Below are 21,627 nucleotides of genomic sequence, written 5' to 3'. Positions count from 1 at the left end.
TATTGTGTATATGTTTTGTAACCTAAATTGGCAAATGGTATTTGGCTGCAATTTTCCCTATCTTTGCCCTTTTTCTGTTCTTTTTCTATTTATTTTTTGTTTTTTAAGCTAAGCCTCGATATAATTACTCTCTTTTTTACCCTCCTTTCTTTTCGCCTTCTTCTTTCATCTCTTCCATTAAGTTAAGCCTTGCAGATTTCGCATATTTTTTCTTTTCACAAATTCATCAAAGGCTCATCTCTTTCATAAACTGTGTATTTTTCCTCTCCTCGTTGATCTCATAAGTTTGATATACATAACAAATATATACAGCGGGAGAGGGAAAAACACAGACAAATTAGAGAGCAATAACACATATGTATAGCCATTTCAACCCAATTCTTTCATATTGAAACTCTAAACGCTCATCTTGTAAGCATTAATCCATAGTGTACATGATATTTTTTTTGTTATTTAACCATCTGACATTCGAAATTCACTGGCTCGAGCAATTAGATTCGGGCTTACCAACACAAAATGCATGCATGATTCATCGTTACCAATTTTGTCCTCCCTGTTTTTCTATGATTCATGCAGAAACATCCAAATCCTAATATATTATTGTATAGTAATTTTATTACAAAGTTGTAATTCATTCAACATGCAAATTGTTTTTTATACTCTTCAATCTACAATTCAAAAAAGTTATCCAACTGACACCTTCTATTGATCTAATTTTGAATTGTCATTCTATACTTAAATTCATTATTTATCTGTTTACTCACGTTTGAGTTAGATTCTGTAATCATTCCATCTAAAGGTTCAAATTTTTAGAATAAGTACGCCTTTAGAATTTATATTTTTATGTCTTCAATTCGTCCTCTTGTGTATTTGCATAATTCTTATCATGGACAAAGTACATGATATATATATATATATATAGAGAGAGAGAGAGAGTTGGCCTGATCTTTTTCATGGATGCGATTTTTATTTGATTTTTAAAAAGTATGAATAATGATGAGACTACACAAGGCCTTCACTTGTTGTGATACCATATTTTGATTAGAGTTTAACTTGTACACCCGATAACATGAAGAACTTTTATACTATCAAGTCATATATATTGTCGTGATATATAACCAAATAATATAGACATTTCTTGTCATTATCGGTGTGTATTAGTTAATCTCATTTAATTATATGATCCATGATACCTTTTTTAACTTAATTATGTTTTCAATGATGGTAGAACAAACTAAGTTGGATCTTCCCCTTAAAATCTGAAAAATAGAGTGGGGAGCCTCCAACAAAGAAGAAGGCGCTAGCTTGTTCCAAAGCAGAACAAACAACTTGACTTCTGTGAAGAATGGAGTTTGATACTTGTCCCATCAGTCATTGCTCCAAAAGGAACGAGAAGATTTATCAAGAATGGTTTAGTTTTGCTGATTCAGGTTTGTTCTCTTTTTCTCAGCATTCGTATTTAAATATGTGCATGTGGAGACGAATTCAGAATTTAAATTTGAGATGTCCGACCTTCAATGGTTTATAGAACTGAACACATTGTAGTTTTGAAATCAAGCGTTCAAAATACTTCGACTTTAATATTTGTTGAAACTAATGGTGTCGCAGATGGGGATGGACGTCTCATCGGAAAGGATGCCACCAACTTCCTTGCAATGTCAAACTTGCCTCGTGAAGATCTCAAGCAGGTTCTTTTTTTCTGTGCTTAATTAATTTCAAACAATTGCTTCACTTCTTCGCGTCTCTTTACAACTTTTTTAGTGCTGTTAATCGTCTCCACACTTCTGTAACTCTGTATTAGGGTAGTTATCTCATATTTATTGCAACATCGAGCTATCTGTATGAATGTATATACATGTGTGCATGCGCGCTCGCGTGTTTCCCTTGAGGCAGGGTGGAGCCATTGGAAACTTATACTGCACGAACAGGACAAAAAAGAACTTCTTTTGTTTGTATCAAGTTGCTGAATCCCCTTCACATAAAGGAATATTCTATTCTAGTGGCAAAGGGATCCAAAAATTTGCTTTAGGTCACATGTTCGGAAGTGATATTCTTGTATTATTGAAAAAAAAAATTCCTTGTTCAAATTCTGGCTCTGCCACTGTCTCATCTCTGAAGGCATCTGTTAGGTTACTTGTTTCTATAGTTTATGTGTTCTAAATGATTATTTTTTGTCCAATAATTTTCCATCTTGAATCAATATTACGACCTTAACTATTTGGTGTTTATGTTGAATGGTCAGTTTTGAACTAGTGCTATTTTAGCTGTTCATTTCATGAAGACAATAGCTCATTTCAGCATTCTTCAATTTGAAATACCATTTGATGATGTGCAGCCTCGGAGTTGTATTTGGACTTCTATGACAGTCTTTTGTTATTTATTTAATAGCTATTTTAATAAGTCACTTAATAGCTATATTTCATCAATTAACAGCTATATTCGTTCTTCGCAGTTTTTGATAATTGCTTTTACTGTTTAAACATCAACAAACCGTTTTACTTCTCTGTTTTTCCTAAGGTGTGGGCAATTGCAGATTCCAAACGGCAAGGCTTTCTCGGTTTTAAAGAGTTTATTACTGCAATGCAGGTACTAGCTCTTTGTGTGGACTCTCATTTCACCTTTTATAGTTAATTTTATTTCCCTCTAAAATGCAGATCATTCTTTACATTTCACTATGTAGTTGGTCTCTTTGGCTCAAGCTGGTCATGCATTGACAAGTGATTCCTTAAATGCTGAAGGTAAGTAGTACAGCTTCAACTATACCTGAACGGTATGTTAGTCATGTTAGTTATCAAATGACCGGAGGTGGATGTAGCATTGCGGCACCGGGTTTATCTGAACCAAGTACTTTCAACTTTCGACGCAGAGTATAATTCTATGTGTGAAAATCCACTAAAATTGCAGCAATTAGTAGGAATGAACCCCATAATTCTAGAAATACAATTGGTTCAATGCTAACAACCTTAACGGGTCGTTTGGTTACCGGAATTAGGATACTAATCCTAATCCCAGTATAAATTTTGGGATTACATATATGTTGTGTTTGGTTATTGGTATTAACTAAAACTGGTATAAATTGTATACAAAATCTTGGTTTTATCTTATCCCATATAGAATGCGGGAATTACAATCCTGAGACTATAATTCCAGCTTCCAGGATATCCTTGTCCCCATCCAAACGATCCCTAAAGGTTAAAACCATATAGCTTAGTTCCTGGATCCGCATCTGACATGAGTGCTATTCTAAAAATTAGTTGATTGTTTGTCATGCCTCGTATTGGCTTTCTTTAGCAAGCAGAATTGGTTCTCTTATACTGGTCTTATAATTAGAATGATTTCAATACAATGCAGTTGACTTGGAAAATTTGCAACTACCTACAATGGAAGGTCTGGATGGACTTCTAGCTGTAAGTATGCTAAATTCACTTTTTTTTTTTTTTTTTTTTCCATTCACTGCTTAACTGTTAACTTAATATGTTTTACAGAAGAAGAAGCGTGTGGCAAAATGGACACCTGACAGTAATGGTGATGTTACTTTTACATACAAGACAGTTCCTTTTGTAATGATTTATATACGTTCTTGGGGAATTGGGAAGGGGAAGTGGATGCTGTCTCTGCATCTAACTAATTAAATTGAAAAACAGGCAGTCTTTCGCTATCTTCACGAGCTAATTGGTTTTCATCGTCAAAATCTGCAAAGAAGGTGTGTGTGGTTATTGTCTTTTTTCTTTTATATACACCAACTATGTTATCGCTTCAACACTGAGGTAGTGGGGTTGACTATATGAATCCTCACTAACCATATTGCTCCGTTTAGACCTGTATCAGTTCAATAGGTTTTTCATTGAAAGTTTTCGACATCTCTACTGGCATACAACTCCTAACGTACGTTGGGATTAATGTAAATGTACCAACATGACTAAACTTTCATACTCATTGGTACTATCAATATGAATCTTTTTCTTCTATTGGGAAGATTTTGCAATAACTGCATAAACTCCAAGAGATTTGTGGTCTTTTCCGACAGCTTCCTTCCATGTGATTTTAGGTTTATTCGTCCTCTTTTAACACCCTAAATTATCATGATTTCACACCTATGAATGAATGCCTTTGGTGTGACCAAACCATCTCAAGCACCTTCTCTCATTTTATCCTCTATGATGCAAACTCTCAAATCTTGCACTTTCTTTTGCTTAACTAAAGCACTTTCCAGATGTTTGCCTGTTGTAAATTCCAAATATTATTTTTATTTCAGTGATTCCGTCTGTTTTGTAGCAAATGCCATGCTTTTATATTTTAGCTGTCTATTTAGTATCCTTTCCCTGAAGGAGTACATCCGCACTATCTTCACTCCAAATTACATGACAGGCTTCTGCTATGCGATGTATTAAGATGATTGACAAACTTCTAAACTGTTATATTCTATATAATTTTCACAGTTTACAAGTAGGACTTCATTTGGTAGTTCAAATTTAGACATGATGCCATGTAGTCCCTAGGTAGCTAACTTGTGAATAACCTATCCTTGTCCTCGTCTGTCAATGAAAAGTGTTTTTTACTTTGATGTCATGAACTATCTATTGTCCCAAACACTAATGATGCTTGGTCCTTTTATTTTTCCCTTTCAGGTCCCTTCAAACTATGTAACATCAATAATCGATGGACTAAAGAAGTTGTACGTCAAGAAACTAAAGCCACTGGAAGTTACATATCATTTCAGTGATTTTGTCTCTCCTTTATTGGTTGGTGTCGTATTTCAGTTAGCTATGCTTATTAAACAACTAGGAAAAGAACTTAGGAGCCGTTTGTCCATGGAAAATTTTCCCTTTTCAAAAAAAAAAAATCCATAACAATGTTTGGTCATATGTTGGACTTTTGAAGATTCATTTCAAGTTTGAAAAAATGGTTTTGACCTGTTTTTCAAGGGAAAATATCTTTTCCACCCACAAAATTTCAATTTTTTTTTTCAAGTTAAATGCATGTCCAAACACAACTTCAATTTCCAAATACGTTTTTTCAACTTAACTTCAAATACTACTTTTCTTCAAATATCACATATTCTATTCCAAACGCCTACTTAGTTTTATTTCTTCCCCTTCAACTATGTTATCTTTCTTATCGGTATCATGATGACGGTGATACATATAGCTGTATTAACTTCTTTATTAAACTATGTTGGTAGGCAAATAGTGACTTTGATGCCAAACCCATGGTGATGCTTTTGGGTCAATACTCCACTGGCAAAACAACCTTCATTAAGCATTTACTCAGAACCAGTTATCCCGGTTAGCAAAAAAGATTCTCTTTTGCTTGTGTATGTGCTTTTGTCTGCAGTTTACATTTATGGTTCTTTTATGTCTATAGGTGCTCATATTGGACCGGAGCCTACAACGGACAGATTTGTTGTCGTCATGGTACTTTCACATATCTGATTTTTACTGACTACTGTGTTCACTCAATTTCTGTCCTTCTTGGTATGGTGCTGAGTAGAAGAAAACTTATATCGTACTGGAGTTGAATCTTTTTTGTTAAAAGTCGTCCCAGAAATAGTATACCCCTACTTTAGACAAAGTTTTTATGATTCTATAACAGTTTACTTTTCGATATATATAAACTACTATAGTTAACTTTAGGGTCTGCCATATATTCCTATTTGTCTCATTAAGGAGTTAACAGTTTAATGTTCTTTTGTTAATTTTGCCAGTTAACTGAAACATTCAGTAGGAAAGGAGAATCACATAGCCATTCTTGAACATATATTTGTTTAACGGTGTTGGCATGCTAAATCATTTGTTAGACAATAGTTCACCTTGAAGGGGAGCTTTGGCGTAACTGGTAAAGCTATTACCATGTGACCAAGAGGTCACGGGTTCCAGCCGTGGAAACAGCCTCTTGCAGAAATGCAGGGTAAGGCCAATAGACCCTTGTGGTCCGGCCCTTCCTCGGACCCCGTGCATAGCGGGAGCTTAGTGCACCGGGCTGCCCTTTAGACAATCGTTCACCTTAACCAGAGGCGATCCAGGATTAGAAGTATATGGACTCCTACAACGACCTCAACTTAATTTACAATAATAACTGGGTTCACAATCAAATGTTTATAGATATTTTATGGATTCTTAATACATATAAAGGAATTCGGCAAAAGCTATTGAGTTCACGTGAACTCATAGGTTACAACGTAGATACGCCTCTGACGTTAATTGTGTATTATACAGAACGGACCTGATGAAAGAAGTATCCCAGGGAATACAATTGCCGTTCAAGCAGACATGCCATTCAGTGGCCTAACAACTTTTGGAACAGCGTTTTTGTCAAAATTTGAGTGTTCTCAAATGCCCCATCCTGTGAGTTAATAAAATCTTCGTTACTCATACCATATAGTGAAAGCATTTTTTATAGAAACTAAACACTTTCCTTCTCCCTCGTGTCCAAAAAGCTGTTAGAGAATATCACATTTGTCGATACTCCGGGAGTTTTATCAGGGGAAAAGCAACGAACACAAAGGAGCTATGAGTTTACAGGGGTGACGTCCTGGTTTGCTTCCAAGTGCGATCTCATCCTGCTATTGTTTGATCCCCACAAACTTGATATTAGCGATGAATTCAAACGCGTGATTGCATCTCTTCAAGGTCATGATGATAAGATACGAGTGGTATTAAACAAGGCTGACCAAGTTGATACTCAACAAGTAAGGCATATTACATTTTTCGTTCATGTTCACGACCTTCTTTTTAGACTATGCTAAAATTTATTCTTTTAATTGGTCCCGGTTGCAGCTTATGAGGGTTTATGGAGCGTTGATGTGGTCTTTGGGAAAAGTTCTGAATACCCCTGAAGTTTCACGTGTCTACATAGGGTATGATCTCTATATTTCAATTAGTTCATAATCGACTTGGAAGGGAGTATATAGCAAACTAATTGTGATTAAGCTGCACAAAATGATTGTGTGAGAACAGAAATATCCGTGTTGTACCATGATGACTTGAAAATATAGTGAACCAACTCTTCAGTTTAGGTCTAACTATTGCTGAGAGATGAAATCTAGATTACTCATTTGAACTTCTATATAGATCTGCAAGTAGTTTCGCATTACACTTTATGAGCTATGTTGCTCGGACTCTTCAAAATGACGACGGGCGCGTGTCAGATCCTCCAAAAGTAGTGCATTTTTTTAGGAGCTGACAGGGATGTGGCAATATTTTTGAAGAGCTCGAGCAACATAGCTTATGAGATTTCATGCATGGGTCGTGGATCTAGCGCGTTTCTTACTACCTTGTGTTTAAGACTCTTGCTTCAGTGTAGAGATAATGTTCGCAAATATCTAATAACTGTGCATTTAATAGTTCTATCTATTTGAATGCATAATTGTAAAGTCATCCAACATGTTTCTTTTTAGATGGAAACTGAAATAAAAAATGTTTTCTTTTCGGAGTTCCCCGTTTTGCTTAAACTCTATGGATGTTTGGCTTTTACAGATCATTTAATGACAGACCTATAGATGAGGATCTCACCGGGCCTTTGGGGAAAGAACTTTTTGAAAAGGAACAAGATGATCTCCTTACAGACCTGAAAAACATACCCAAAAAGGCTTGTGATCGCCGTGTAAGTTCACACTTCACCATGTCTGAATGGGATCCTAAATTTTCTTTTTTGTCATAAACTATGCTTAAATATTGAGGAAATATGGTCAGTGGGGATTTATATAGCTGACCCCAACTTGTTTGGGATTGCAGCATAGTTGTTGTTGTACACTTTGCTTTCTGATTTACTTTAAATGAGGATAAAAAACAGTTTTTTTTTGTGTACGTACAGATAAATGAATTCGTAAAACGTGCTAGAGCCGCCAAGATACATGCTTATATCATAAGTCACCTGAAAAAGGAGATGCCGACTATGATGGGCAAAGCGAAGACCCAAAAAAGACTGATTGATAACTTGGAAGACGAATTTGTAAAGGTATATGTCATCCCTTATTCACTAATAGCTGGTTTGGCCAAGATTCTGAGAAGTCAAAGGTGCTTATTTTTAAAAAAATGCTGATTTTATAGAGTTTTGGCCAAGCTTTTAGGGAATAAAATAAGTGTTTTTGAGTAGCAAAAGTTGTTTTCAGAAGTTTAAAAAGGTAACTTTTCCATCAAAGCACTTTTCAAACCTTGGCAAGTACAATTTGTTGGTCTAATATTGGCAAAAGTGATTTTCAAATTAATTAGCCAAACACACACTTCTACTTTCCAAAATTACTTTTTCGAAAAGCACTTCTGACAAAACGCATTTTTCAAAATAAGCAGATTTTGTTGATCAAACATGTTACAACTCTATATGGAGTACTATGTCTCAGTGATGTTTTTATTCTTCTAAACAGATTCAGAAACAACACCATTTGCCAGCTGGGGATTTTCCAAATGTTGAACAATTTAAAGAAGCTCTGAGTGGTTATAACATTGACAAGTTTGAGAAGTTGAAACCCAAGTTGATACAAGCTGTTGATGACATGCTTGGTTATGACATCCCTGAACTTCTCAAAAACTTCAAGAATCCATACGACTAACTAGGTACATAGAGTACTGAGTCATATCTACAGTGACGGAGTCAGAAATTCATACAGGGGGATTTAAAAAAATTTAGTCACGCATGGGATTTGAACTTGTGCCTGGCGATTTTTGTATCCCATTTACTGCTACAATCCTTTTCTTATGTCAAAGGGATTCAACAGTCATATGTAACCAAAATAATTTGTTTTTACAATATTATCTACTGGCGAAGGGGATTCAATTGAACCCCTTGGCTCCCTTTAGCTCTACAAATGCATACATGCTGCGGAAGAGGTGTATAATATGGATGGTTGCATTCTTGTTCCAATTTTTTTAGTCTCAGATTGAGAGTTTCCTTGAGCATTTTGGTTGATGACTGATTACTAAATTAATGATATTAATTAACTGGCGATTATGGTGCAGAGGCGCTTTAATTTCTCTTTATTAGAATAATATGTGCTTGCTCTTTCTTGTTCCTTTCTGGGCGAAACTACATGATTTGAAGGGATTCCAATTGAGTAAGAACATTTTTTTGTTTATGTATAAATAGTTGCATTCCTTGAAGGGTAGCCTTGACGCAACTGGTAAAGTTGCTGCCATGTGACCAGAAGGTGACGGGTTCGAGCCGTGCAAACAACTTCTTGCAGAAATGCAGCTGCGTACAAAAGACCCTTGTGGTCCGGCCCTTCCCCGGACCCTGCGCATAGCGGGAGTTTAGTGCACCGGTCCCTTTTTTTTTTTTAGTTGCATTCCTTTGACACAAGGAAAGGTTCTATTGCAACAGTAATGTGACTAAAAAATTTCTTTAGGTCTGTAAGTTTGTATCTCAGGTGTGACTTTTAGTTCTATGCTTTCATTAATAATAATGTCATTGGACAAATATAAATATTCTTTTTAACTTCTATTCTAGCGAATTGAAAAGGAGTATCTTTGATGAGGAACCGAAGGAATTGAGACTATTTTTTCCTGGAAATCCCGACCAAAACTTCAAACTAATCCTTCTTTTCTATAGAATCGATGATAGCCACTATCTATATTTCAGGAAATTGTGCACTACAAATAAGAGCTAATAAAAAGATTCGCAATTTCACCCATTTTTAGCTCATCTATAATAACTCATATAATTGTCAGTTGTCTTTGGTACTTGCAGCAAAGTACTTCTCAGTGTGACTTCTTCTATATCTTTGCTTCAACTTATGTTTGTCATAGAGACAAGTATAAATATCATTTTTAACTTCTATTCTAGCGAATTGAATATTTATTATAAGGAACTGAGGAACGAAAAATTATATCACTATTTCTTCCTTTCTATCGAATCAATCATAACAACTGTTTGCATTTCGGGATATTGTGCGCCACACATAAGAGCTAATAAATAGAATCACAATTCCGTCCGTTTACAACTCCTCTATTCCGTACCTATAATAGCTAGTTTTGTTTTGGTATTCCGCGACAAAAATGCCAAATACCTGTTCCTAATTGACCCAAAAGGAAGAGATAAAAATCTTCGAAGCTGGAAAGAAAAATTAAATTTGGATAAGGCAAAGGGACAGTACTCCTGCAAGGCTAACACCCATTGCTTATATAATAAATTCACTTTTTGATGTACATTTGAACCCCTAATAAAACTTATAATTGCCAATTCTATTTTTGTTGCTTGTGTCAAATGCCAAATACTGTTCCTAAATGACCCAAAAAGAAATAAAAAACTTTGAAGCTGGAAAGAAAAATAGACAAGACAATGGAACACTTACTACTACAAAGGTAACACCCATTGCTTAATGATGAGTTTACCTTTTGATGAACATTTGAAACCCCTAATAAAACTTAATGAACGATAATTCCAAACAGTATTTTGAAAGAAAATACATCTTAGTGAATTCACTTTTTGACGTACATTTGAACCCCTAATAAAACTTATAATTTCCAATTCTGTTTTTGTTGCTTGTGTCAAATGCCAAATACTGTTCCTAAATGACCCAAAAAGAAATAAAAAACTTTGAAGCTGGAAAGAAAAATAGACAAGACAATGGAACACTTACTACTACAAAGGTAACACCCATTGCTTAATGATGAGTTTACCTTTTGATGAACATTTGAAACCCCTAATAAAACTTAATGAACGATAATTCCAAACAGTATTTTGAAAGAAAATACATCTTAGTGAACTAATTAAGTTAAACAATAATTTGAAAAAAACATAACATAAAAAAGATTGGGAGAGAGCTCAGATGCGCAACACACTTCGTCCTGTGTATCGGACAAGTGCGGAGACCCAAATCACCGCATTTAGCGCAGATTTATCATCACAGCAAATCCCAAAGAAATGCACCAGCCGGGAATCGAACCCGGGTCTGTACCGTGGCAGGGTACTATTCTACCACTAGACCACTGGTGCCTGATGCTTCATGTGTTTCTAATTATTTTACTCTACTTAATGGAATCTTAATTCATAGGTTCGAGAAGGCTATCTATCTTTTGAAGTACCCCTTCTTCTACTCGAATCTTGATAATAAGTTTTGTTAAGGGATTAGGGCCGAGGAAGTGAAAAGAGAATACGTATTGTGTGGGAGATTCTAATTGAGTGCCCAATAACTGTAAGTTTTGGCCGTGACTAATCAAATTAAAAAAAGTAAAATTGAAAATTAATTCGAAGATAAAAGATATTTATTTTCATCTTCTAAAATCTTGATAGACAGACTTAATCGATATTGTATTGATTGGAGATAGCAAGTTCTGTATATTATAAAATAACCAAGGTACATGTAAACAGTGGCGGACCTAGCCTTATAGAAGGGGGTTCATCCGAACCCCCTTCGGCGAAAAATTGCACTGTATATACAAGGTGAAAATTATTTTTTATGTATATATAGTAGACATTGAACCCCCTTAACTTCTTCATTTATGGCTTCTTTATATTTTTGAACCCCCTTGGCATAAATCCTGGCTCCGCCACTGCATGTAAATTAGGAGTCTTTCTTGTGATGCTACGAATGATTGCCCAAAGCGCAAGTGATGAACTTGGATAAGATAGGTTTTTGATCATTATTATTTACGAGTCTCTTATTTTGGCTGAGTTTACCATGTCTCCATGACCAAATACTATGTAGTTAAAAAAATTGCCCTTTTAATAAGTACTTACTACAATTGATTTCATAAATATTTACTGCGCGCATTAGAAGTCAAAAGGCAAAGCAAAAAAACGTAAACCGACGTCGTAATGAGATAACATCGTCAACCTCACAGAGAAGTCAAAATCTTAGCTAAATTGTTTTCAACCAAAACTCTGATTTTCGCGAAATATCGAAAAAATCTCCGTCTTAATTTAATTTAAGTGCATTACTTCTTTTTTTGATCAGTTCCAAAAACAAGTCTCTTTCTGTAATTAGTAATTTGACAATTCAAACACCCTATGTGACAAGTTTAAAACGACAAGGTTCAATAGATATTTTAATACATTACACACATCTTTAATTTAAGACCACAAGATTTAATAATCTCTTTTTATTTCTTAAATTTCTTGTTCAGTCAAAATAAGACATTTAAATTAGATGGAAGGAGTAATTTATAACAATACAAATATCTAATGATTGTTTTAAACCACAATTTAAAAAATCTACCCTTTTTTAGAGTTAATTAATGGTATCACATAAATTGTAACGAATGGAGTAACTATAAAAGATTACCCTTATTGACGAGAATTCAAATTCCCACATTATAATCACCTCCCTATTTTCCCTTCGCCTATTCCCATGTAATAAAACAATTTTTTTTTAAAAAAAAAATAATAAAAATAAAAGATTGCCCTTTTAATAATTACAGTTGATTTCGTAAAATTTTACGGCGCGCATTGCAAAGCAACCTCACGGAGAAGTCAAAGAGAATGTTTGGATGGGCGTATAACTGCAAACAGCTTATTATAAGCTTAAAAAAAGTAGGTAATTTAACTTATTTTTTTGACTTATAAACTATTTTTAACTTATAAACTATTTTAAATAAATTAAATTAAATGGGCTTAATTATTTTTTTAAGTTTATTTTAAACATAAAATAATTTTAAACTGACCAGTCAATCACTTTAAAAAGATGAAAACACCGATCCAAACGGGCTCTTATAAATCTCTTTCAAACCAAAACTCTGATCTTCGCAAAATATCGAACAAAATCTGTGCAATTGGAGCTGAATTTGTAACGATGTCTAACGAAAACGAACCAGCAAAGCTATTATTACCTTATCTTCAACGCGCCGATGAGTTGCAGAAACACGAACCCCTTGTTGCCTATTACTGTACGTCTTTTTTTGCCTCAATTTTAACATTTATAAACCCTAATTTCGTAAATTGGGAATTATGTGTTCTCTCTTATGTAATATTTAATTATTATGAGTGTGTATGCCCAAAATTTAGCAGAATGATTATAGAGAAATTATAGCAAGTACTAGGTGGAATAGTTAAGGTTCGAGCAAACTGGCTAAGAGGGTTATTAAAAAATAATTATTTAGGATTTATATAGTTGAGCCAATTAGTTTGTGATTGATTGTTTGATTTATTATTTAAGTGTCATTATATAAGGACTATAAAAACATCTGTTCTAGCCTTGGCGGACAAAGTTACCTGGAATTTGTTGAGGTGCACCTAAGCTGGCCTGGACACCACGGTTATCAAAAGAAATAAAAAAAATACGGACTATCTACTCAAGTATTGTGCAGGTCGATTGTATGCAATTAATATAGAGAAGTTACAGCGGTACTAGGTGGAATAGTTGAGGTGCAATGTACCAAAAATAAAATAGTTGAGGTGCTGGCCAGACGGTTATAAACAAAGGAATAACTGCAGATAATTTATATACTTGAGCCTACTAGTTTGTGATTGATTGATTATATAAGGACTATGTACTTAAATATTGTGCAGTTCAATTGTATGTGATTGATAGAGAAAAGTTATAGCAGATATTAGGTGGAATAGTTGAGTTGCTGGCAAGCTGGCCGAGACGGTTATTAAAAAATAATAATAATATAGAGAATTTATATAGTTGAGCCAACTAGTTTGGGATTGATTGATTGATTATATAAGGACTATCTACTGAAATTCGTGCAGGTCGACTGTATGCGATTGATAGAGAAAAGTTATAGCAGGTACTAGGTGGAATAGTTAAGGTACTGGTAAACTGGCCGAAAGGGTTATAAAAAAGAAAATTACAGAGAATTTATTTAGTTGAGTTGAGCAAACTAGTTTGTGATTGATTGATTGATTGGTTCAGAGATGTATGCTAAGGACTATATATGCATGTGTATATATGTTATATGAGTAGCTGGTACTAGCTGGAATAGTTGAGGTGCTGGCAAGTTGGTTGAGATGGTTATAAAAAGAAATAATTACGGAGAATTTATATAGTTGAGACAACTAGTTTGTAATTGATTGATTGGTTCAAACATGTATGCTTAGGATTATCTATGCATATGTTTGTAATTTGAGTGATAATAGAGAAATTATAGCAGGTACCAGGGGTAATTGTTGAGGTGCTGGCAAGCAGGTCGAGATGGTTATAGAAAAGAATAATTGCAGAGAATTTATATAGTTGAGCCAACTATTTTGTGATTGATTGGTTCAAAGCTGTATGTTAAAGGACTATCTATGCATATGTTTGTTATATGAGTGATTATAGAGAAATTATAGCAGGTACTAGGTGGAGTTGTTGAGGTGCTGGCAAGCTGGTCGAGACGGTTATAAAAAATAATAATTACAGAGAATCTGTAGTGGAGCCAATTTGTTTGCGATTGATTAGTTCAAAGCTGTATGCTAACTATGCAAATATTGTGCAGGTCGATTGTATGCGATGGAACGAGGGTTGAAGATTCCTCAAAGTGATCGTACAAAGACCACTAATGCCCTCCTTGTGTCCCTTATGAAACAACTTGAAAAGGTTTTTTCTTCTTTTCTTGTTTTCATTTTTGCCCATAATAAACAAACTAGTTACCAGTTGTTGGAATGAAATAGGTTTGAATAAGGCAGGATGGATATGAAGAATTCATCCCAACTAGTTCTGGATTGAGTAGTAGTTGATTGATTTTTTGGGGGATATCACTTGGGTGCAAGATTAAATGATTAGAAACTTTTGGTGCACGAACTGTAAAAGAAACATTGAGAAAGAATACTATGACAGTTTGAAGAATATCTAGTCATTTTTTGCAAGTAGTAGAAATCGAGGAATATTTGACATGCATAGCCATTCACATTTCTTGTTTTTTACTTAAACATACAGATATTGTCATTGATTGCCATATGATAAACAATCTGTTTCTCAGGTAGTAGACACCAGAAAACGTTTAGGTAGGATATTTTTATTGTGATATAATAGAGAATTTTGATGTCTACACAAAATTACCTATTATGTTTTTAACATGATCCGGCTCAAGGTCGGGGTCGGTCAAATGTTCTTTTTTTAGAGTGACCAATCTATTGATCATGCTAAATTAAAGTAGATCTTCTGTAATGGTTATATTTATCAAAAAAATATCTTGCGTAATGATTATGATGAGCTCGTAGCTAAGGATTTACCTACGTGTTAATGTTATATGCCTTCTTTTTGTTTTCATTAATCGTTTTTTCTTTATTTCTGTAGGATAAGGCGTCAGTGAAGTTGGGGCCTGATGATCATTTGCATTTGGAGGGATTTGCCTTGAATGTTTTTGCAAAGGCAGACAAACAAGATCGAGCTGGACGAGCAGACTTGTAAGAGTCACTTAAACTACACCATGTGACTTTTGTTTATATTGCACTTTTCTTAATCGAAATCAATGGTCATAGGCTTGTCTTTTGTAAAGATATCACTCCACCTGCTCTATCTGGTTTATCCTCGTGCCGCGTAATGTATACATTTAAATGCTTAGTTTTAACTCTTTTGTGGCCTCTATATTAATAAATTAGCAATTTTACTCTTAGATAACCCAAATTTATTTGCTGGAATTCTGGGACTCCACCGCCCTCCCTCTTTATTACTCCCTCCGTTTCAATTTGTTTGTGTGGTTTTGACTTGTTACGGAGTTTAAGAAAGTAAAGAAGACTTTAGATTTTGTGGTGTTTAACTAAAGATATGTAGAATGTACCAAAATGCCCTTTAATCTTGTGGTCTTAAACATGCCATGTGGAAAGTGGAATTGAAGTGTTCCAAAAAAGGAGAGAGACATTCTTTTTGAAACGGACTGAAAAGGAAAATAAGACAAACAAATTGAAACGGAGGGAGTAGTAGTTAATATTATCCGTGGCTATCTTCTGACTTTATTTATATTCATTTGTTCTGTACAACATATTGAATAGGTCATACTGGTTGTAAAAACATAGATCCATCACTTGCGTGCTGCGAATGTTGACCTGTTATCAAAGCTCTTCTTTCTGCTGTTGATTAGGAATTTCTTCACATTAACTGTCTGTGTTTTATAGGAATACTGCAAAGACGTTTTATGCTGCAAGTATCTTTTTTGAGATCCTTAATCAGTTCGGTGAACTCCAGCCTGATGTGAGTTTCTATCATACCATGGCAATAACAAGGATTCTTTTTCACTTGGCTCTGTACCACCCCCCCCCCCCCCCCTCCCCCACACACACACACACTTTTTTTTTTTTCTGTGTTTGGGGAACGCGGATCTTTTAAGTTTGAAAAAGCATGTCTTTGTGTCCATGTAGCCTCTGTTTACCTTTTATCCATCTGGTTACCCTGTTTGTTGACTTCTTTATTCATCACCAGCTTGAGCAGAAACAGAAGTATGCAGCTTGGAAGGCAGCAGACATAAGGAAAGCTATAAAAGAAGGCCGGAAGCCTGTTCCAGGCCCTCCTGGTGGTGAAAGTGATATTTCAGAGTTCTCCACTGCACAAAGTGATGAATATGTATGGTTCATGCTCAGCATAATTTACACTATTGATAGATCCCGTATCCTTAAGGACCCAAAATTTCTTGTGTTCATGCCACTAACTTAAGAATTCTGGTTAATTCCCTTGGTATCTCTATCATCTCACTTTTTAGGATGTCATGTTTCATTTTCATCGAATTTTTTTTCTTGGAAAAAAATGTTTAAAAGTAGGATCCGCTTTCAGTTTTTGGCAACTTATGGTTAAGTGAAAATTAAATTCTCTGAGTCACTTAAATATGTAAACTCACGAGCAGTCCACAATTTATATTTAGTTGATTAAGCATATTTCCTTCACTTAAAATTATGGGAGGTGGATCAGCATGATCATCCACTGGCTCTGCACAACTTCCCATTTATTAGATGGACCATGCTTCTAGATAAATGTTACTAAAATGGATCAGTCTTAAGTTTGTTTGTTGTTAAGAATTTAGATACTATTTTTGGTTTGTACTTTTTCCCTGCTGGCAATTTAAGGCAAATTAATATGTGAAAATTTTCCTTTTATGATGCATAAAATGATATTTGGCTGTGTTTCAATAGATCAGGAGCTAAACTCTTACATGCAGGCCAAGATAGTGCTAGAAACGCTTATACTTAGTTCCTTTCTTATTTAATAGTTGCTATCTATCATGGAAAATCTGACTATAGCATTTATGCAGGATATTGAACCCAGTGGAGCTGGTCCAGCCATCAAACCTGCACCAGAATCAGACTCGTCCTCTCAATTACACGACAATGTACAGTTTACTGCAAATAGACAGTTACATTCGGCACCCATCCCACCACCACCTCCTTCACACTTCCCTCCATCTCCTCCTCCATATTCTGCTAATGATTATCCTTCTAATGAAGATCATTCTTCTCATAATCTTCCGCAACCTCCATCAGCTAGCAGACACGAAAATTCTTCTTACTCTCAGTTCCATCAGCATCAACCTTACCCACAAGAACCCCAATCACACTTGCCAAACCACTACCCTTCTCAAGACATTTCCTCTTCATATCCCAATTTCCAGTCATATCCTAGTTTTACAGAGAGTAGCCTACCTGCTGCACCATCACATAACCCTTCCTACTATCAAGGGTCTGATACTTCCTATTCCATGTTGCCACCATCAGCTAATCATCCATCAAACAGTCAATTGAGTGATAGAAAGGGGAGTGCTGTGGATGCTGCAGTGCCTCCTCCGAAAACGTATCAATACGACAGCAATTACCAACCTTCACCAGAGAAAATTGCTGAAGCACACAAGGCCGCAAGGTTTGCTGTCGGGGCTCTGGCATTTGATGATGTTTCTATTGCTGTAGATTACCTCAAGAAATCACTTGAATTGTTGACAAACCCCTCAGCTGGTCAATGAAGTGCGTGCATCCTACCACAACTGGATTGTTTGAGCTAGGTGCTTCTCTTTTCGGTTTGATCACTTTATGGTGTTTGTGGAGATGGCTTGATTAACTGTTGTACCATTCTTGTTGTTACTGAATGTTGTTCATATATGCGGTCCCTCGCTTACCACCCCCCCCCCCCCCCCAAAACCACCCACACCACACACAAAAAACCAAAAATCATCTTGCAAGCGCCCAAACTTCTTGCTGGACATTGTTCGTAAGCTGTTTTATTGTGCAGAAATACAAAATTCTTTCCCTTTGTATCTTGTTTCTCATACAGGAGCCCGAACCAGAAGGCCCACCTTGCTTTGAGACTGAGGATATTGGCACTTCACCTATTGTAAATTTGCAGCAGTATCTCCTATTTGGAGTGTGGAAAATAGATCATTAATATTTATCATTAAGATTTCATCTCACAGGGGATTTTGCATTGACAATTGACAACTTCCAAAACGGAGAATTATCAATGGTTCCAATCCACATTTCTCTACAAGTTGATTGCTGAAATTTTTTCCTGTCATATGGGATGACGACTCGAAAATCTCCCTCTTTACTCCTCTTTGCATACGTGGCTTGTGCAGTGATGCATTCCTTGGTTGTGAGTTGTGTTTTAGAGGCATTTTAAATTCATTTGCCACTTGATGTGTTTTCTCATGGCTGAAAACGGAGTTAATAGCATTTTAAGGGGTGATAAATTTCAGGTCTTAAGTGGACAGTAGTGTTAATTTGATGACCAAGAAGCATTCTTCCTCCTTGATGGAAGAACTTTTGCCCCCAAAGTTCTAGTTCAGTGACAAATGGGAGTAAGAGCCTGGTATTTAAGTGAATAAAGATTAAGAAGCAAATTCTCGATTATCAACCGAATTTTGAAGATGGTGATAATCGAATTTCTCGATTATTAAAAAAAGGGACAGACTTTTAATAAGGTTAATCGGAACAATATAATATAGCATTGCCATTTGTTATGCCAAGGTAGGGGTAAGGTTTGCCTACACTTAATCCTCTCCATATCTCACATTGTGGGATTTTGAAAATAGCCTCCCTACCTTATAAGATAGCAGCAAGATCTGCGTACACTTTATTCTCCCAAGACTTCACATTGTGAGAATTCACTGGGTATATTATTGTTGTTGCCATTTGTTATGCCACTTTTGTATTTGTCCCTTTTTGAAAAATATCTATGTAACTCTAGCCTCCACTTCACAAGCGCAAGAATAAAAGCCAATGAAAATGCTAGTTCTTTCTCCTTAATTTTCTTCTTTCCGACAATATATTTATCACTGTGGGTTAGCATTTTTTCGTATATTTTAATTATTTAATCGAAACCCCCTATATTTAGTAAAAATCTTCATTCTATGGTCAACAACGGACCAGAATTTTTATTAAGAGGTTCAAAGATATAAAGAAATAGCCGAGCCAGAATTTTTATTAAGAGAGTTCAAAAATACAAAGAAATAAGTACACAAAGAAGTTAATGGGATTCAACATGTATTATATGCACATAAAAAATACTTTTAATTTTATATATACAGTGTAATTTTTCATCGAAAGAGTTTTAATCTTGACCCAAACTAACTCCACCCCAGTCTATGACTATGACATGTAAGGAAACAGTTGAACAAAGCATATTTGTATTACTAACACTATAACCCCTAGTCCATTTTGTATTACTAACACCACAGCCACATAAAATATGTTATACATCATCCGTCCCAATTTAAGTGTCTTACGTTCCTTTGGTTTATTTCAAAAAGAGTGTCTTTTTATATTTAGTAAATTGATAATTCAAACATCGTATGTGACAAGTTTAAAACCACAAGATTCAAATGACACTTTAGTACATTATACATATGTTTAATTAGGATCACAAGATTCAAAAGTTTTCTTTTATTCCTTAAACTTTGTGCCCCATCAAACAAAGCTTCCGTTTGGCCATACATTTTGGGAGCATATTTTAAAGATTTGTTTTCAAATCTTTGTTTAGCCATAAAATTTTGACAGATTTTGAAAATAAATCTATAAATTTCAAATTCTAGCTCGATCTATGTTTTGACCTTTACAAAACTTTTTAAAACTACAACAAACTTTTGTATTTTATAAAATAGCTCCATCTATTTATGACCCAACTAATTCTGTCTACCATGTTCCTCTATTAAAGCCATATCCACCATATTTTTACAATTAAAGCAGTTTTTTTTATAAAGTGAATGAGCAAAGCTGTGCCCAAACAATAAAAGAAGAAATTCTAGGGAAAATTGCTCTGCCAACTATAGAAATCTATTTCGAAGATAAAAATGGATCTTTGTATTGTAGTAGCTAGTAAATGTGTTATTAGCAGTTGTTATTTCAAATTGGACATACAGATTTTCATTTTATGAGACTATATGCATGCAAGATGTAGATTAACAAATAAGTATGTTTTGTATGGTTGGATATTCTTGATAGTTTTTAGAACTTATGGGTATAAGTAATGTTTCATACTTTCCAAAACAAAAAGTGAAATATGTTTTGAAAAACTATGGCCAAATACATTTTCAAAAGGGAAAAGGGTCAAAAACACCTCTACTTTGCGAAAAAGGCTAAAAATATCCCCCATTACAAATTTGGGTCAAAAATACCCTTTCCAGTCATTAAAGTTTTTAAATATACCCTGTCTTAATGAAATTTCCCAAAATAACCTGATTTTATTTTTAAATTTGACCCAACTAAATAAAAACCCATATGGGTTACCCGCTTATGTGCCTAGTGGTTCCAGATGTAGGATTCGGGAATAAGTTGGTCGCATGTGGATTTTTTAATGTATATTTTTATGAATTTGACCCTTTTCCCTTTTCGAAACTTGAAAAACTTCACCCGAATCAATTTTTTTTTTTTTTTTTGGGAACTTATGGTCATACGCCTAAGACACTTAAAATTGTCGGTGGGAGTAGTTGGTCAAAGAGTCTTTGGGTTTTTTTTTTTTTTTTAAGGAAAAAGCTTCAATGGTCGTTTCGGTTAAAAGCTCTCATCTGTTTTCTGCGAGAAAAGGCCATAAATAGTCCCTTATTTATGGGTGTAGGTCTAAAATGATCCCTTAACTATACACTTATCGGTTTTAGTCTTTTAACTATCAAAAAATTTATCAAATTTGGTCTCGGTCTATTTTTTTATACAAACAGTGTACAAACTCATAAACCTTCGTCAGATTAATCATTAAACCATTCCTCGGGCCTATATTTCTCTCTTCCTGCTAAAAAAAAAAAAACTGGTAAAAATCGACAGAAAAAAAATCGATAGAAAAAACCGACGGAAAGACCGACAGACTCTGTCGGCTTTTTCAATAATATTTTAAAAATTTTTTTTTAAGAAAACCGACGGACTGCGTCGATTATTTTTTGCACAAAAATACGCGAAAAAATATAATTATTTGTTATATTATTTTCTAAAATAAACTGATGGAGTCCGTCGGTTTTTTATTTTTTATTTTTTTTATAAAAAATCGACCGAGACGGAGTCCGTCAATTTTTAGAGCGAAAAAACAGTATAAATTAAATCAATGTAAGTATATGAACAAAAAATATCAGTGGTCTAGTGGTAAAGCCCTTTAATGCCAAGGAACAACCCTTTAATGCCAAGGAACATAGCCGGGTTTGACTCCAAGTTCTTACATTTCATGCTTTAATTTTCAAAAAAAAAAAAAAAACTGACGTGAGACCGTCAGTTTTTTTTTTTTTTTTTAATAAAACCGACTGATGTCGGTTTTAACCGACGCTGTTTGTCGGTTACGAAACGCGAGAGAGACCTTGAGAAAAAAAGTTGATG

General features: G+C 34.8%; 2 protein-coding genes and 1 non-coding gene across 6 annotated transcripts; 2 read left to right on the top strand and 1 right to left on the bottom strand.

Moving 5' to 3' along the window:
* Positions 1-132: 132 nt before the first annotated feature.
* LOC132627305 (EH domain-containing protein 1-like) lies at positions 133-8,939 on the top strand. 4 transcript variants are annotated; one of them, XM_060342933.1, is made up of 17 exons: positions 133-411; positions 1,229-1,430; positions 1,609-1,688; positions 2,518-2,586; positions 2,681-2,738; positions 3,352-3,407; positions 3,486-3,525; positions 3,645-3,703; positions 4,629-4,742; positions 5,183-5,285; positions 5,365-5,414; positions 6,216-6,344; positions 6,437-6,688; positions 6,777-6,856; positions 7,476-7,602; positions 7,813-7,956; positions 8,363-8,939. In XM_060342933.1, exons 2-17 carry the CDS (start codon positions 1,346-1,348, stop codon positions 8,546-8,548), a joined length of 1,632 nt encoding a protein of 543 aa, XP_060198916.1. In that variant the 5' UTR covers positions 133-411; positions 1,229-1,345; the 3' UTR covers positions 8,549-8,939. The 4 variants fall into 4 exon arrangements, with proteins under 4 accessions (XP_060198916.1, XP_060199677.1, XP_060200641.1 ...); XM_060343694.1 differs by lacking the exon at positions 133-411 and having other exon boundaries at positions 1,376-1,430; positions 2,534-2,586; XM_060344658.1 differs by lacking the exon at positions 133-411 and having other exon boundaries at positions 1,376-1,430; positions 2,534-2,586; positions 2,655-2,738.
* Positions 8,940-10,858: 1,919 nt separating this feature from the next.
* TRNAG-GCC (transfer RNA glycine (anticodon GCC)) lies at positions 10,859-10,929 on the bottom strand. The gene has a single exon. It is a non-coding gene; the product is annotated as a tRNA-Gly (tRNA).
* Positions 10,930-12,630: 1,701 nt separating this feature from the next.
* On the top strand, positions 12,631-18,089 carry LOC132628052 (protein HOMOLOG OF MAMMALIAN LYST-INTERACTING PROTEIN 5-like). Its single transcript, XM_060343755.1, has 6 exons — positions 12,631-12,818; positions 14,352-14,452; positions 15,152-15,261; positions 15,970-16,045; positions 16,274-16,414; positions 17,097-18,089. Exons 1-6 carry the CDS (start codon positions 12,725-12,727, stop codon positions 17,796-17,798), a joined length of 1,224 nt encoding a protein of 407 aa, XP_060199738.1. The 5' UTR covers positions 12,631-12,724; the 3' UTR covers positions 17,799-18,089.
* The last annotated feature ends 3,538 nt before the right edge of the window (positions 18,090-21,627 follow it).

This window comes from Lycium barbarum, chromosome 1 (genome assembly GCF_019175385.1).
Source record: "Lycium barbarum isolate Lr01 chromosome 1, ASM1917538v2, whole genome shotgun sequence".
Lineage (NCBI taxonomy): Eukaryota > Viridiplantae > Streptophyta > Magnoliopsida > Solanales > Solanaceae > Lycium > Lycium barbarum.
This window is presented reverse-complemented; position numbering and strand designations above follow the sequence as displayed.

Coding starts and splice junctions, on each gene's coding strand:
- LOC132627305 (XM_060342933.1), top strand. CDS start 1,346: ATGGAGTTTGATACTTGTCCCATCAGTCATTGCTCCAAAAGGAACGAG. Junction 1,431..1,608: donor GTTTAGTTTTGCTGATTCAG/GTTTGTTCTCTT, acceptor ATGGTGTCGCAG/ATGGGGATGGACGTCTCATC. Junction 6,857..7,475: donor GTTTCACGTGTCTACATAGG/GTATGATCTCTA, acceptor TGGCTTTTACAG/ATCATTTAATGACAGACCTA.
- LOC132628052 (XM_060343755.1), top strand. CDS start 12,725: ATGTCTAACGAAAACGAACCAGCAAAGCTATTATTACCTTATCTTCAA. Junction 16,046..16,273: donor TCGGTGAACTCCAGCCTGAT/GTGAGTTTCTAT, acceptor ATTCATCACCAG/CTTGAGCAGAAACAGAAGTA. Junction 16,415..17,096: donor CTGCACAAAGTGATGAATAT/GTATGGTTCATG, acceptor GCATTTATGCAG/GATATTGAACCCAGTGGAGC.